The following is a 14,118-nucleotide window of genomic DNA, read 5'->3' on the forward strand; positions in this document are numbered from 1 at the left end:
GAGAGCGCAGGCCGGCGGAGGCGAGGGGAGGGGCCTGGGGCGGAGCCGCGGCCTGCCCGCCCGCCCGCCAGCCCGCCCTCCCCCCGCCCCGGCCGGCTCGGCTTCTCAGCGCTGCCTGGGGTCCTTTCCTCCCGGTCCCCCCACCGCCTGCCAGCCCCCGCTGTGCCGTGCCCTGCCCGGCCAGGCCTGGAGCCGACGCCACCGCCATCATGCCGGCCGTGTCCAAGGGCGATGGGATGCGGGGGCTCGCCGTGTTCATCTCCGACATCCGGAACTGTGAGAGCGCGGCCGGGGGAGATCGGGCAGGGGGGAGAGCGTGAAATGGAAGGGTTCGGGGGAGCGTTACGGAGGGGCCCAAGGATTAGAAATCCATTGCGGCCATAGAGTGAGAGGCGAGAGAGGCCACCGGGGCGGGGGTACTTAAGGGTGGGTTGGGGGGAATGGAGGGGGTTAGGGTGTCATAGTGTGTCTCTCGAGGTGACGACGCGGAGTGTTTAGAGGCATCGCGGAGGGTCTTAATAGAGAGGAGATTAGTAAAGTCCCGGGAACAGGGCATAGAGGTGTCCCCTGGGAATGGAAGGAAGACTGGGGAATCGTATTAGCGGTAGGGTTAGAGAGATCCCTGTTGTTGTAGATGAAAAAGGAAGAAGGTGCATGGGTGGGTGGGTGGGTGGGAGGGTGGGTGGGGGTACCCTGTGGAGAGGTAGAGTAGGAAGAGGCCAAAGAGGACTGGGAGGACGCGAAACACAGGAAACCTAAAAGGAACCGGGCTTGAGGGCCTGGGCGAGGGGGTGTTATAGAGACCAAGGGGCTAGACAGGTCACGGAGGCGCCCAGCTGGTTCATAGAGAGGACTTGAGAATGATAGAAAGTCCCAGGGATTTGGGGAGGAGAGATGGGAACAAGGGAGACTCTCTGGGACCTTGGTGAGGCATAGAGGGGATCCTGGATGAAGGATTGCTTAGGAGACGTGGCGGGCAGTGGAGAAGGGGCTAGAGGGATTATTGAGGGGAGCACGGAGGAGAAGCACTGCAGATGGATAGTCTTGGGAGAACCCGAAACAGGGAGCTGGGGGGCCTGGAAAGGAGAGGTCATTATAATGTGGGGACTTGCGGGAAGTGCCAGAAGGTAGAGAGCTCAGATCTCAAAGAAGGGGCCTGGGGGGGCCTTAGACATCCATGGGGAAGAGATCTGGAAAGCTGGGGGGCATGGGGGGAAGCCTGGTTCCAGAGGGGTCATGAGTCGGGGAGCAGGACAGCCCTGAATCTGGAGCCCTCTCCCCTCTGACCACATCAACATGGGGACAGCCCTCACCAGCAGGAAGAATGGTCGTGACTATGGGAGGCCTGGCGCCAAGTCAGCTCCCAGCTCTTGGGAGCGGGTGTTGGTGTTTGGAGCTGCCAAGAGCTTCAGAGACTGTATCCGCACAGGCTCCGGGGTCAGCCAGGCTTCGGTTTGAGTTTGAGTGCTCCCTTCCCCTTGCCTTGTGACCTTGAATGAGGGACTTCACCTCTCGGTTTCCTCATCTGTCAGGAGGGGCTGCCGATGGCATCTTCCTGATGGGGTTGTGATGATAACTGAATGTGAGTGAAGCGTTTCACACATTCCAGGCACTAGATGTCTTGGCTCTTGTTTTTGTTACTTGGCCGACTCTGAGGAGTGGCCTCTGCAAGTGCCCAGTGATGATTTTAGAATTTAGCAGGTATGGGATGATCTGGCACATAGTAGGTGCTCAGCGAGCAAGAAGGGTGGACAAGTGGCAGAGGGAGGTTATGTTTGTTAGGAAAGGGGTGGAACATTGAGGGGTTGTGGGTTGTGGCGGGGGGCAGCTGTTAGAAGCAGGTGTGCATTGCCTCTGACACCTACCTTGTGACCCTTGGCAAGTCATTCAACCTCTTGAAGGCTCCCTTTTCTTGTCAGCTGACTCCATTGACCAGAACATCTTGCCTCTGAAGGTTCATTCATTCATTCTCATTTGACAAATGCTTTTTGATCACTCCAGTGTGCCAGACACTTCTAGGGACGAGAGCTACCACAGTGAACAGAAATTCCTGCCCCTTGGAGCACTCGTGCCAGGAGGGAGATTAAAATATAAACACAGAGAACTACAGATGATAACTAGTGCTGTGAAGAAAAATAAGGATGGGAAGAGGGGGAAGGGAACAGGATTGAGAAGGGGCAAGTGGTACAGATTTTGGAGGCAAGAGGGGTCCAGGCAGCGGAATGGCATGTTCAAAGGTCCTGAGGTTGTAGCACACTTGGTGAGGGTTCAGATAAGAGCGAGGGGGCTTGTGTGGTTGGAGCCAAGCGAGGGAGGGTGGGAGAGGTGGGAGATTTGGGCAGAGAAGGGATAGGGAGTGGGTACGGCTTTGTGGGCCATGGGGAGCACCTTGGCCTTTCTCTGAAGCAAGGGCGGCGAGAAGGTTTTGAGCATGGGAGGGACGGGACCTGATTGATGTTTTAAAATAGTTCCTTTGACTGCTGGATAGAGAATAGACCCAAGGAGGTAGGCATGGAAGCAGGGAAAGAATTAGGGGGCTGTTGCAGGCATCCCTGCACAAGATGGTGATTTACTCGACTGGGGTGGGAAGGAAACCGTGAGAAGTGTTTGGGTTAGAGATAGATCTTGGAGGATCTGCAAAGGGATTGGATGGTGGGGATGAGGAAGGAAAGAGAAAACAGTGGGTGTCACCGCTGGACCCCAGTGGGAAGCCATAGGATGGGGGAGAGACTCCGACTTGGGGGCAGTGGAGGTCGTTTAGCCAAAAGAATCAGGACTGGAGGATCAGGGTGCCCCTTGTCCTTGGTTTTCTCATCGAGTGTATGTTGAATGGCTGGTATGTTTCAAACCTTATCATGGGTGCCGGGAACACAGTGGTAGATAGGACAGACTTGTCTGTACCCCCATGAACCCAGAGGGAGACAGGAACTGCATAAAAATTGCAGCTGTCCATCTCCCAAACACTCGTATATGGATGTTTGTACAACATCATTGATGATCCATAGCCAGAGAGCACAAACAAACCCAGATGTCCACAGCAGATGGATGGAAAAACACAGTGTGGACGCCCACACGATGGAATATTATTCAGCCATCAAAAAGAATGAAGTACTGTGGAGGCTACAACATGGGTGAACCTGTAAAACACCATTTTAAGGGAAAGAAGCCAGACATAAAAGGCTACATATTGTAGGAGTCCAGTACATGACACGTGCAGAAGAAGCAAATCCAGAGAATCGGAAAGTAGTTGAGTGACTGCCTAGGGCGAGGGGGTGGTGGAATGTGGAGTGACTTCTAATGAGAACAGGGTTTCTTTAGGGGGTAATGAGAATGTCCTGGAGTTAGATGGTGGTGACAGATGGACAGCACTGTGGATCTGCTAAAGAAGCCCTGAATGGCACTGCCGAGTGGTGAGCTGTGTGCTCTGTGAGTTGTAGCTCAAGTTTTCTTTAACTGAAGTACAGTTGATGTACAATATTGTGTTAGTTTCAGGCGTACAGCAAAGTGATTCAGTTACACATATATGTATTTTGTTCGCATATTCTCTTCCACTGTGGTTGAATATAGTTCCCTGTGCTATACAGCAAATCCTTTTATTTCACGTATGCCACTGTTTGATGATACATTAAATTTATTTTCTTTATGTAACATAAAGTCAGATCTAAATATATTACAAAGCATTCAGGGAGGTATATCTTGTTGCCCCTCAGAAAGTCACGTGAAATTTACTTTCAGAATTGATATCGACTTGTTTAAAAGCCCTATCCTGGCTCCTTTCTTGTTCTCATCAAAAATTTTATATGCATTATTTGTTTGGCTGCACTGGGTCTTGGTTGCAGCATGTGGAATCTAGTTCCCCAAACGGGGATTGAACCCAGGCCCTTTGCATTGGGAGCTTAGAGTTTTAGCCACTAGACCACCACGGAAGTCCCCCAATTTTTTTTTTTTAAGTGGGAAAAAAAAAGAATGTAGCTGCCCTAAGTCCAATGAGGGAGAGGGCCATGGTGTTGGGAGAACAGGAGCTGTCTTATTGCATTGCCCAGACAATGTGGAGGAGTTTAGCCAGGCCAGAGGAAGGGGAGGTGAGCTCTGAAGGCAGAGGGACAGCACGTGCAAAGGTCCTGAGGCCCCGTCGAGACTCTCTAAGGTCTGTGTTACAGCTGGTACAGAGAGGGATGTGATCTGACCTTGGGGAGGTGGGCAGAGGCCAGGATGGTGTTTGTTCTGAGAGCGCTGGAGAGGGTTTCAAGCCCGAATGAGGGAAAGAGGAGGGTTGGGGTGGGGGGGCAGGTGGAGGACAGGAGGAGAGTGGAGGCCTCCTACTGGATGATTGGCACAGTGGAGCTGGGGGGAGGATCTAGAAGGGGATGAAGGCAGGCTTTGAGGAGAAGAGCCAGGAAGGGCAAATTCTGCAGATAAGAAAGGGAGGGGTGAGGCCAGGCCTGGCCTGAAGGCGTGGTCCTGTCTTGTCTGGAGGGGGAGTCTGGCCTCCAGACACTTATCTGCTGGGAGCTCACTAAGGCAGGGGCGGGGCTCCCTCCTCTCTAGGGCCCCAGCCCTCCCCAAGCCTGAGGAGAGTGCAGGTGATGGATGGGAAGTGGGTGCTGGGAAGTAGGTGCTGGGCTGTCGCAGTGCCCCGAGCTCTCCAGGGGGCACATATCACAACAAACTGTGACCCATCCTGTTTGTGGCAGTCTTCCCCAAACCCTGGAACACAGGCCCCGGTCTGATTGCTCCCTGGGTCCCCAGTTCTACCTTCTTCAGGCCCTGGCCCATGGCAGCCCTTTTGAGGTACTTGCTGATTGAATGAATGAATGAACGAATCTATCTTTGTGAGCACTGACTGAGTGCCAGACACTCTTCTAAGTGATGAGACCACAGTGGTGAGCAAAAGTCCCCTCCCTGTGGTGCTCCCATTCTAGCGGGGAGCTGGACCAACCCACAAGTAAATATACAGTGTTCAGCTGTTCAGAGTGCTGGGAAAAAATAAAGCAAGGAAGGGGTGTAGGGAGAAGGTCAGGGATGGCACTCTGGTATTGGCTGGTCAGAATCTCTCTCTGAGGTGACATTGGAGCAAAATTTGGTGGGTGGATTGGCCCATAGAAATCTGGAAAAGACATTCTTGGTTTCACAGACAGCCTGTGCAAAGGCCCTGAGGCAGGACTGTGCTTGAGGAATAGGAATGCGGGGAGAGGGTGGGAACTGTGGTCAGAGAGGGAACTAGTGGATCCAATAAGGACTTTGCTTTTACACTGGGCCAGATGGGAGCCAGGGAGAGATTCACAGCGGTAAAGGAATAGGATTTGACTCAGCAGAAGGAATGAGTCCCACTTTGGTGATGCTCCAGCATCAGTGTGTTAAAGGAACTGGCTCGATGCTGGCAACAGACAGATCCAGGCCTGAGCCCTCTTTCTCCCTCTCGCTGTGTTTCTTGTGACCTCGGTCCACAATCGCATTCAGCACCTCCCCTGTGTCAGGACAAGGGGCTTCCCAGGTGGTGCTAGTGGTAAAGAACCTGCCTGCCAATGCAAGAGATGCAAGAGATGTGGGTTCGATCCCTGGGTCAGGAATATACCCTGGAGGAGGGCATGGGAACCCACTCCAGTATTCTTGCCTGGAGAATCCCGTGGACAGGGGAGCCTGGAGGGCTACAGTCCATGGGGTTGCAAAGAGTTGGACACGACTGAAGCAACTGAGCGCTATGTCAGGACTGCCCTGGGCCCTGGCCCTGATCTCGGGCTCCTACCCCTGCCCTTGGGGAACCAGTGTTCCCAGGCAGAGGCCTGGGGTTTACAGAGCAGCACATGCCCTCTTCATATATTGGGAAGCAGTTCAGGAGGTCTTTGCAGCTGAGCTCAAGCCAGGGAATGACAGGGTGTGACTTGGTTGCTCAAGGAGAAAACTCTGTCTAGGGGATGTTGAGCACTTTGATAACATCTAACCTGGGGCTTTCATATGTCAATCCACATAGGTACATTTTTTAAAAGTTGTTCAGTCCATGGGGTCGCAAAGAGTTGGACACAACTGAGCAACTGAACTGACTGAACTGAACTGAGTCAGTGATGCTAACCATCTCATCCTCTGCCCCCTCCTTCTCCTTTTGCCTTCAATCTTTCCTAGCATCAGTCTTTTCCAATGAGTTGGAAATTAACTATACCTCAGTTTTTTAATTGAGTTCATATATATATATATATACACACACACACACACACACACACACACGCATATATCCTTTTTCAGGTTCTTTTTCATTTTAGGATATTATAAGATATTGAGAATATAGTTCCTTGTGGTATACAGTAGGTTCTTATTTATCTCTTTTATGTATAGTAGTGTATGTATGTTAATCCATAACTCCTAATTTATCCCTCCCAACTTCCCAGCTATCCCCTTTGGTAACCTTAAATTTGTTTTTTATGTCTGTGAGTCTGTTTCTGTTCCATAAAGAAGTTCATTTGTATCATTTTTGTAGATTCCCCAGATAAGTGATATCATATGGTACTTGTCTCTCTCATATATTTGTTACTTCATTTAATATGACAGTCTCGAGGTCCCTCCACATATAGACATTTTAATTTTCCAGGAGTCACATTACAAAAGTAAAACTGGGGAAATTAACTTTAACATGTTTTATTTCCTTTACCCCGGGATGGCCCAAATATTATCTGAATGTGTAATCGATATTTTTCAATGATTAATGAGACAGTTTATGTTCCTTTCTCCACTCGGAAGCTCCGTTTTCATTGGAAATAACTTGCTCTGTCTGAATAGTTTACAAAACTTGTGGTTAAAAAGAAGCTTCACAAAAGGGTCCAAGTCGTTCCAAACATACTTTCCCGGTAACTGAGTGGAGGATCATTTTTTAAATTTTAACTTATTACAAGTAAATTAGGAATCCAGTCCCTCAGAGGCACCAGCCGTATTTGGAGTGCCCAGTGGCCGCGTGTGGCCAGTGGCTCCCCTAGTGGACGGAGCGGGGATAGCACGTTGTGAACTTCACAGGGATCCAGAGTCAACAGTCTGATCTCCCAGAAGCCTCTTTGAGGACTCCGGGCTGTCAGGACTTGTGTGGGAGACAACAGGGCACATCCTCGTAGAGAGAAACATTTGCTCCTTTGTACTGTAAACAGCAGTTGTCTGGAAGGCACGGAAGGGCCTGGCAGTGAGGCGCCGGATAGTGCCTGGGTTACCTGACTGCTATAAAAGCGTCACAGTCCCTTCTTGGCAGTCAGGGTTGGTGAAGATCCCTTTGATGGCACTGACAGCCCCACCCCGATGCCCCAGGTTACATGTTCAGGGAAGCTGCAGCTCCCCCAGCCAGGAGTCCCCTGGTATATGTGGAGCGTTCAGCAGTCACCTGCCCTGGCCTGTAGCCAGACGGTGGCCTCGTTCCCTCCTGCACGGCCCTCACAGCAACTGCTGCAGGCAGAAGAGGTCCCCTGCCTTCCCGTGGCTCCCCAGCACCTGCAGGGAATCCTGCAGTCTACCGCCACCTGCTGTGCTAGCCCCTGGGCTTTCACACAAGCTGACCTTCGTACCCCAAGCACACCTCCCCTTATTGCTGCTTGATGCATTTCAGCCTTGTCCTTTGAGCCTCAAATCCTAGGAGTGGGGTTCCCTGGCAGTTCAGTGGTTAGGGCTCCATGCTTCCCCTGCAGGGGGCATGGGTTTGAGCCCTTGTCTGGGAGCTAAGATCCTGCATGCTCTGCTGTGCGGCCACCAAAAAAAAAAAAAAAAAGTATACCAGGAGCTGGGTACCAGGAAGCTTTCTTCCTCCCATCTGATTCTAGCCTCCCAGCCCTCACCGTGTGTGCCTCTGTCAAAGTTTTCCATGTTAGCCCTATCAGCCTCTCCTCCAATCAGGGAGCATCCCCAGGGCAGAGCAGGGTCTGAGCCTGGCCCAGGGAATGTTTGAAGATAAAGAAATCTCTTTATAATAAACACCCTGAAGTGCTTACATGCCTCCTGTGACAGGGAGCTCACTTTCTGTTGCAAGCTGCCCCTGAGTGATGAAAAATTTCTTCCAAAAGCCCAGTTCTGTCACAGCTGCCTATAGCCTCTTTGTCCCATGCGTTACCCTCAGCAGCACCCAGGTGCTGTCTCTGGGCACCTGGGCACTAGATATTTGCAGAGGTTATGTGCTCTGCCAGAATGCCCTTCCTCAGGGCCACAGAGCATTCTCTTTGGGAGACCTGATGCTTTGTTCTTTCTGTGAATTCTTTTTTTATAGGGAAGTATATTGGTGATCCAGAAGACAATGTCAAATAGATGTGGACAATTTAAAGACTTTTTAAAGTTTATTTTTAATTTTTACACATAGAAGCCACTAATATTTTTTATTAAAGGACTGAAATGTCCAACTATAGCATAATAAATGAATAATTCACTCAGCTGACTATCATAAATTCTTTTTTAAAAATTTTTATTTATTTGGCTGCATTGGGTCTTAGTTGTGGCGTGCAGGTTTTGGGGTGGGCTTAGTTGCTCTGCCGCACGTCGGCTCTTAGTTCCCTGACCAGGGATTGAACCCATGTCCTCTTCATTGGAAGGTGGATTCTTAACCACTGGACCGTGGGTAAGTCCCTTAATGTTTGTATATTTATTTGGCTGTGCTGGGTCTTACTTGCAGCTCACGGGATCTTTAGTTGCGGCCAGCAGGATCTAGTTCCCTGACCAGGTATCTAACCTGGTCCCTCTGTGTTGGGAGCATGGAGTCTAAGCCACTGGACCACCAGGGAAGTCCCAAGGAATTCCTGAATATTCTTTAAATTTTCCGTATCTGTTTGATATTCTTTTCTATGTCCTTGATGTACTTAACTATAAAGACATGTTAATATATATTCCTATACAAATATATATATTCACTTATAGGTGTATATATATATAGTGTATCTATAAAAAAGCTCACAGATCATAAATGATGAATTTTGATGAAGCCATCATCAAAATCTGATGAATTTTCCCCAGCTGAACTCAGCTGCATAACTGGCCCCCAGATGCAGGAACAAATAATAAATGAATAATTTATTCATTTTTAATTTTTACCCAGCTCCCCAGCACCCCCTGCTCACTGCTCAGTCATCCAACACTCTTGGTTAGTTTTGCCTGCTTCTTGAAGCTTTTAATAGAGGTGTAAGCAAAGGCCGGAGAGGGTTTTAGTGTCGGAAATGTAATTACCATTCAGGTTTCCATCTGCCTGTGGTAAAGGTTAGGCAGCCACTTTGTGGTATGTGGTCCATCTAGAAAAACTGTTTTTGTTTTTATTTCTTTTCTGGTCCCTACAGAATAGCTTTAAGGCAACTTAAGAGTGTTGCACAGGCTGGGAGAATGAACGGAGCATGCGCACGTGGAGCATGCGCACCAGCTGCGTGGGTGCAGGTCCCCGCCCCTGCCCCGCTCCCAGGGGAGGTGCTGTCCTGACGCCCGGGCCACCCTCCCCTGGGCACTCAGAAGAGTGGCTTAGTTCTCCCTGGTGAACTGCGCCTGAACTCTCCTCATCTTTCACGGCCCTCCTCAAATGTCCCCTCCTCTCGGCAGCCACCAGCAAGGCCCCACGGGTGCCCCCGTGACTTCCATCCACGCATACCTTGCTCAGGTGTGGGCGGGGGATATGCAGCCTGCGCCCCACCGGGCCCGGAGGCCCTGGGGGAGGCTCAGAACTGCTGTAGTCCTGGGTACCCGGTGTGGCCCTCCTCAGCCTGCCCCGCAGGGCTCAGGAACCGTGTAATTAATAAAGGAAGCGTCAGATGGGCTCTGGGGCCACACAGGCTGGTTCAGCCTCATCACGGCCCTTCATCGCCTAGGTCCCGGAGACCTCCTCCCTCCCTGAGGACTGGGAGCGGGTCACTGTACCTCTTCAGGCTCTTTGTATTTTTTCACATCTTGTCTTTCCTGAGCGCAGCCACTCAGTAAGCCTGTGAAACATGGAGTCATTACTAGAAAAGTGGCCCATGCTCAGCCCTCAGGTGGTTCCCACTGTGGTCTGGGGACGGCGCAGACCCAGACACCACAGCAGCGCTGACCCGGGCAGTGTGGGGAGCCCCGGGAAAGCCTGAGAGCAGTCCTACCCAGAGTGTGAGCAGCATGTGTGGTTTTTAACTTCCTCAGGAGCCACATTTTTGTTAAAAAGCAGAAAGGAATGGGCCAAATTAATTTTAATGTATTTATGTAATTTGATACACTCTTGTTCAGTCACTCAGTCGTGTCCGACTCTGCAATCCCATGGGCTGTAGCATGCTAGGCTTCTTTGTCCTCTACTGTCTCTTGGAATTTGCTGAAATTCATGTCGAGTCTGTGATGCCATCCAACCCTCTCATCCTCTGTCACCCCCTTTTCCTCCTGCCCTCAGTCTTTCCCAGCAACAGAGTTTTTTCCAGTGACTCAGCTCGTCACATCAAGTGCCCAGAGTATTGAAACTTCACTTTCAGCATCAGTCCCTCCAATGTATATTCAGGATTGATTTCCTTTAGGATTGACTGGTTTGATGTCCTTTCTGTGTACAGGACTCTCAAGAGTCTTCTCCAGCACCACAATTTGAAAGCATCAGTTCAACATGTTATCAGTATTTAGATTTTTTTTTTTTTCTCATTTAAAACCACCCTAATGGCAGAAAGTGAAGAGGAACTAAAGACCCTCTTAATGAAGGTGAAAGAGGAGAGTGAAAAAGCTGGCTTAAAAGTAAACATTGAAAAAACTAAGATCATGGCATCCAGTCGCATCACTTCATGGCAAATAGATGGGGAAAAAATGGAAATGGTGGCAGATTTTTTCTTGGGCTCCAAAATCACTGCAGATGGTGACCATAGCCATGAAATTAAAAGACACTTGCTCCTTGAAAGAAAAGCTATGGCAAAACTACATATCTATATTAAAAAGCAGAGACATCACATGGCTGACAAAAGCTGGTCTCGTCGAAGCTGTGGTTTTTCCAGTAGTCATTTATGGATGTGAGAGTTGGATCATAAAGAAGGTTGAGTTCCGAAGAACTGATGATTTCGAACTGTGGTGTTGGAGAAGACTCTTGAGAAGTGTCCCTTGGACTGCAAGGAGATCAAACCAGTCAATCCTAAAGGAAATCAATCCTGAATATTCCTTGGAAGGACTGATGCTGACGCTGAAGCACCAGTACTTTGGCCACCTGATGCGAAGAGCCGACTCATTAGAAAAGACCCTGATGTCGGGAAAGATTGAGGGCAGGAGAAGGAGGTGATAGAGGATGAGATGGTTGGATGACATCAACTGACTCAGTGGACATGAGTGTGAGCAAATTCCTGGAGATAGTTGAAGGACAGGGAAGCCTGATGTGCTGCAGTCCATAGGGTTGTAAAGAGTCGGATACAACTTAGCAACTGAACAACAACAAATAATTAATATTTTAAACTTTGCAATGAGATAGTTTACATTCCTTTTCTTCCCCCGCACTGAGTCTTCTAAATGTGTCTTTGCCACTCACTTCAGTAGAGAACAGCCACCTTTCAGGTGCTCGAGAGCTGCCTGGCTGACAGCCGCCACATTGCACAAGGCAGCTGTAGCATCTGCTCGGAAATGACCAGGAGGTGCTGATCAGAGGGGGCTTCCTGGAGGCATCTGCTTGGAAATGACCAGGAGGTGCTGATCAGAGGGGGCTTCCTGGAGGCATCTGCTTGGAAATGACCAGGAGGTGCTGATCAGAGGGGGCTTCCTGGAGACATCTGCTTGGAAATGACCAGGAGGTGCTGATCAGAGGGGGCTTCCTGGAGGCATCTGCTTGGAAATGACCAGGAGGTGCTAATCAAAGGGGGCTTCCTGGAGGAGCTGGCCGCTGAAGTGGGGCTTGTGGGAGCTTCCCTGGAAGTTGGGAGTGGTTGGTGAGGCAGGGTTTCTAAAGAGAAGGAGAGGACATACTCTCAATTGCTCCTTCATTTATTCATTCATCTGAACCTCCTTGTTGCCTTGGCACAAGCCATGGGTCAGAGCAGTCTCCACCCTTCATATGACTAGCCGTTTATTTTTATTGTTTATAATATTTATTTTTATTTATTTGACTGTACCAGGTCTTTGTTGCAGCATATTCTAGTTCCCTGACCAGGGACCAAACCCAGCCCCCTGCATTGGGAGCTTGGAGCCTTGGCCACTAGACCACCAGGGAAGTCCCGACCAGACATCTGTTAAGCACCTGCTGTATGCTGGGCACTGTTCTAGAAACTCCCTCATGATGACTTGTAATGAAGAGGGAGCCGAGGTTTGACGGTAGAGATAAATGGTTATGCAATGTGACATGTGCCAGGGAGGACATTTTTTAAAATGAGGAAACCGAAGAATAAAGCATTGCCTTTAAAGAACTGGCCAGGAAAGGCCACATGGAGGAGGTGACAAGAGCTGAGACCCAAATGATGAGATGAGAACTAGACAGATGGGCATAGCAGGTGCAAAGGCCCTGGAGGTGGGAGGGCGTTGGAATGGCCCTGGAACTGGCGGAGGCCCGCCAGGCAGGACACACAGTGAGATGTGAGGGGTGACCAGGGCAGGGCCAGAGGGTTTGCTGGCCCCGGGGTGGAGTCCCCGCCCTGGGAGGCAGGGAGGCTGCTGCAGTGATCCAGGTGGGCGGGCATGGGGTCTGGACAAGGTGGTCATGGTGGAGGTTGTCTGGGCTCATGTTCTGAAGGTCGAACAGAGAGGACGTGGCGACGACTTGAGTGAGGGGTGAGGACACCCAGGTTTCTCTTCTCGGAGGAGCTGAGTGAGCGCTAAAGCCTGTCAGGGGTGTGATGGTGAAGTCTGGCTCGAATGGGACTGGGAGGCTGGGGGAGGTACACAGCCGGCGATGAGGGCGGCCGAGACCAGGTCACTGTCCAGTCGGATCGTGGTCCGATGGGGTCTCCTGGGCATCAAGGAGCACAGAGGCTCATGGGGCCCAGGGAGGCCCTCTCGAGTCCGCCTCTGGGTGGGTCTCGTGAGAAGAGTAGGGATGTGGCAGATGGACGTGTAGCGGGGAAGGAGGAAGTGGGTCTGTGGGCCAGGCTTCAGGGGTGGGATGGGGTATGGAGAGAACTGGCAGGTTGTGAGGAGGGACCAGGTGGCGGCAGGGGAGGGCAGCGGGGAGCTTAGGATGCAAGGCCTGGTGAACGAGTCAAATTAGGAAGCTGAGGGCAGAGCAGGTTTTCAGGAGATGCTGAGCTCAGTGGGGATGTGGGGTTGAGGGTCCCAGGGGTTGGCTTGAGGGCAGCCAATCTCTTCACTCATTCATTCATCACACATTCTCTGCCAGGGGCTTATTTCAGCTGGGGGCTGGTGCAGAGCCATGGATGTGATGGGAACAGGAGGAGGAAGAAGGGAGGGGGTCAGGGATCGCTTCAGAGTATGTGCCAGGCTTTTCCTCTGGGTGGTAGGGACCCCTGAGTGAACGTTCTCACCTCCCTGAAGCTCCCATATAGAGATGGAGTCCGAGGCCTGACTTCAGCCCCCAGACCGGGACCCCAGCATAGAGAGAATCGCCCTTCCTCCTGGGAGGGTCCTGGCCCCGGAAAGTGAGGTCAGGCAGCTCAACTCTCTGGGACCCTCCTCACCTGCCCTGCCTTCTCCTCCCCAGGTAAGAGCAAGGAGGCAGAGATTAAGAGAATCAACAAGGAACTGGCCAACATCCGCTCCAAGTTCAAGGGTAGGCTGGGGGCCCATCTCCTGGGTCTGCGGGAGGAGTGGGCTGGGGGCTGGAGTACCCGGGACTTGTAAGTATAGTCCTTTCTCACTTTTGCCACCCCGTCCTCCTTCCTCTGACCCCAGGGGACAAAGCCTTGGACGGCTACAGCAAGAAAAAGTATGTGTGTAAACTGCTCTTCATCTTCCTGCTTGGCCACGACATTGACTTTGGGCACATGGAGGCTGTGAACCTGCTGAGCTCCAACAAGTACACGGAGAAGCAGATTGTGAGTCTGGGGAGGAGGACCCCTGGGTCTGAGGGTGGGGCTGGGGGCCTGGACCCCTGGGTCTGAGGGAGGAGGGGCCGGGAGCCAGACCCTTGGGTCTGAGTCAGGAGGCCTGGGGGCCTGGACGTCTGGGTTGAGTCAGGAGGGGCTGGGGGCCTAGACCCCTGGGTCTGAGTCGGGAGGGTCTGGGGGCCTGGACCCCGGGTCTGCAGGAGGA

General features: G+C 51.4%; 1 protein-coding gene across 3 annotated transcripts in view; it reads left to right on the top strand.

Annotated features, from left to right (window-relative positions):
* AP2A1 (adaptor related protein complex 2 subunit alpha 1) overlaps window positions 1–14,118 on the top strand; it is a 28,060-nt gene continuing 13,942 nt past the window's right edge. For 2 of the 3 annotated variants that reach the window (XM_061389082.1, XM_061389080.1), the window contains exons 1-3: window positions 1–276; window positions 13,568–13,636; window positions 13,759–13,901. In XM_061389082.1, the coding sequence (XP_061245066.1) occupies window positions 210–276; window positions 13,568–13,636; window positions 13,759–13,901 (279 nt within the window). In that variant the 5' untranslated portion in view covers window positions 1–209. The remainder of the gene's footprint in view (window positions 277–13,567; window positions 13,637–13,758; window positions 13,902–14,118) is intronic. The other variant, XM_061389083.1, reaches the window with a different exon arrangement.

The sequence above is a fragment of the Bos javanicus genome, chromosome 18, assembly GCF_032452875.1.
Source record: "Bos javanicus breed banteng chromosome 18, ARS-OSU_banteng_1.0, whole genome shotgun sequence".
Taxonomy (NCBI): domain Eukaryota; kingdom Metazoa; phylum Chordata; class Mammalia; order Artiodactyla; family Bovidae; genus Bos; species Bos javanicus.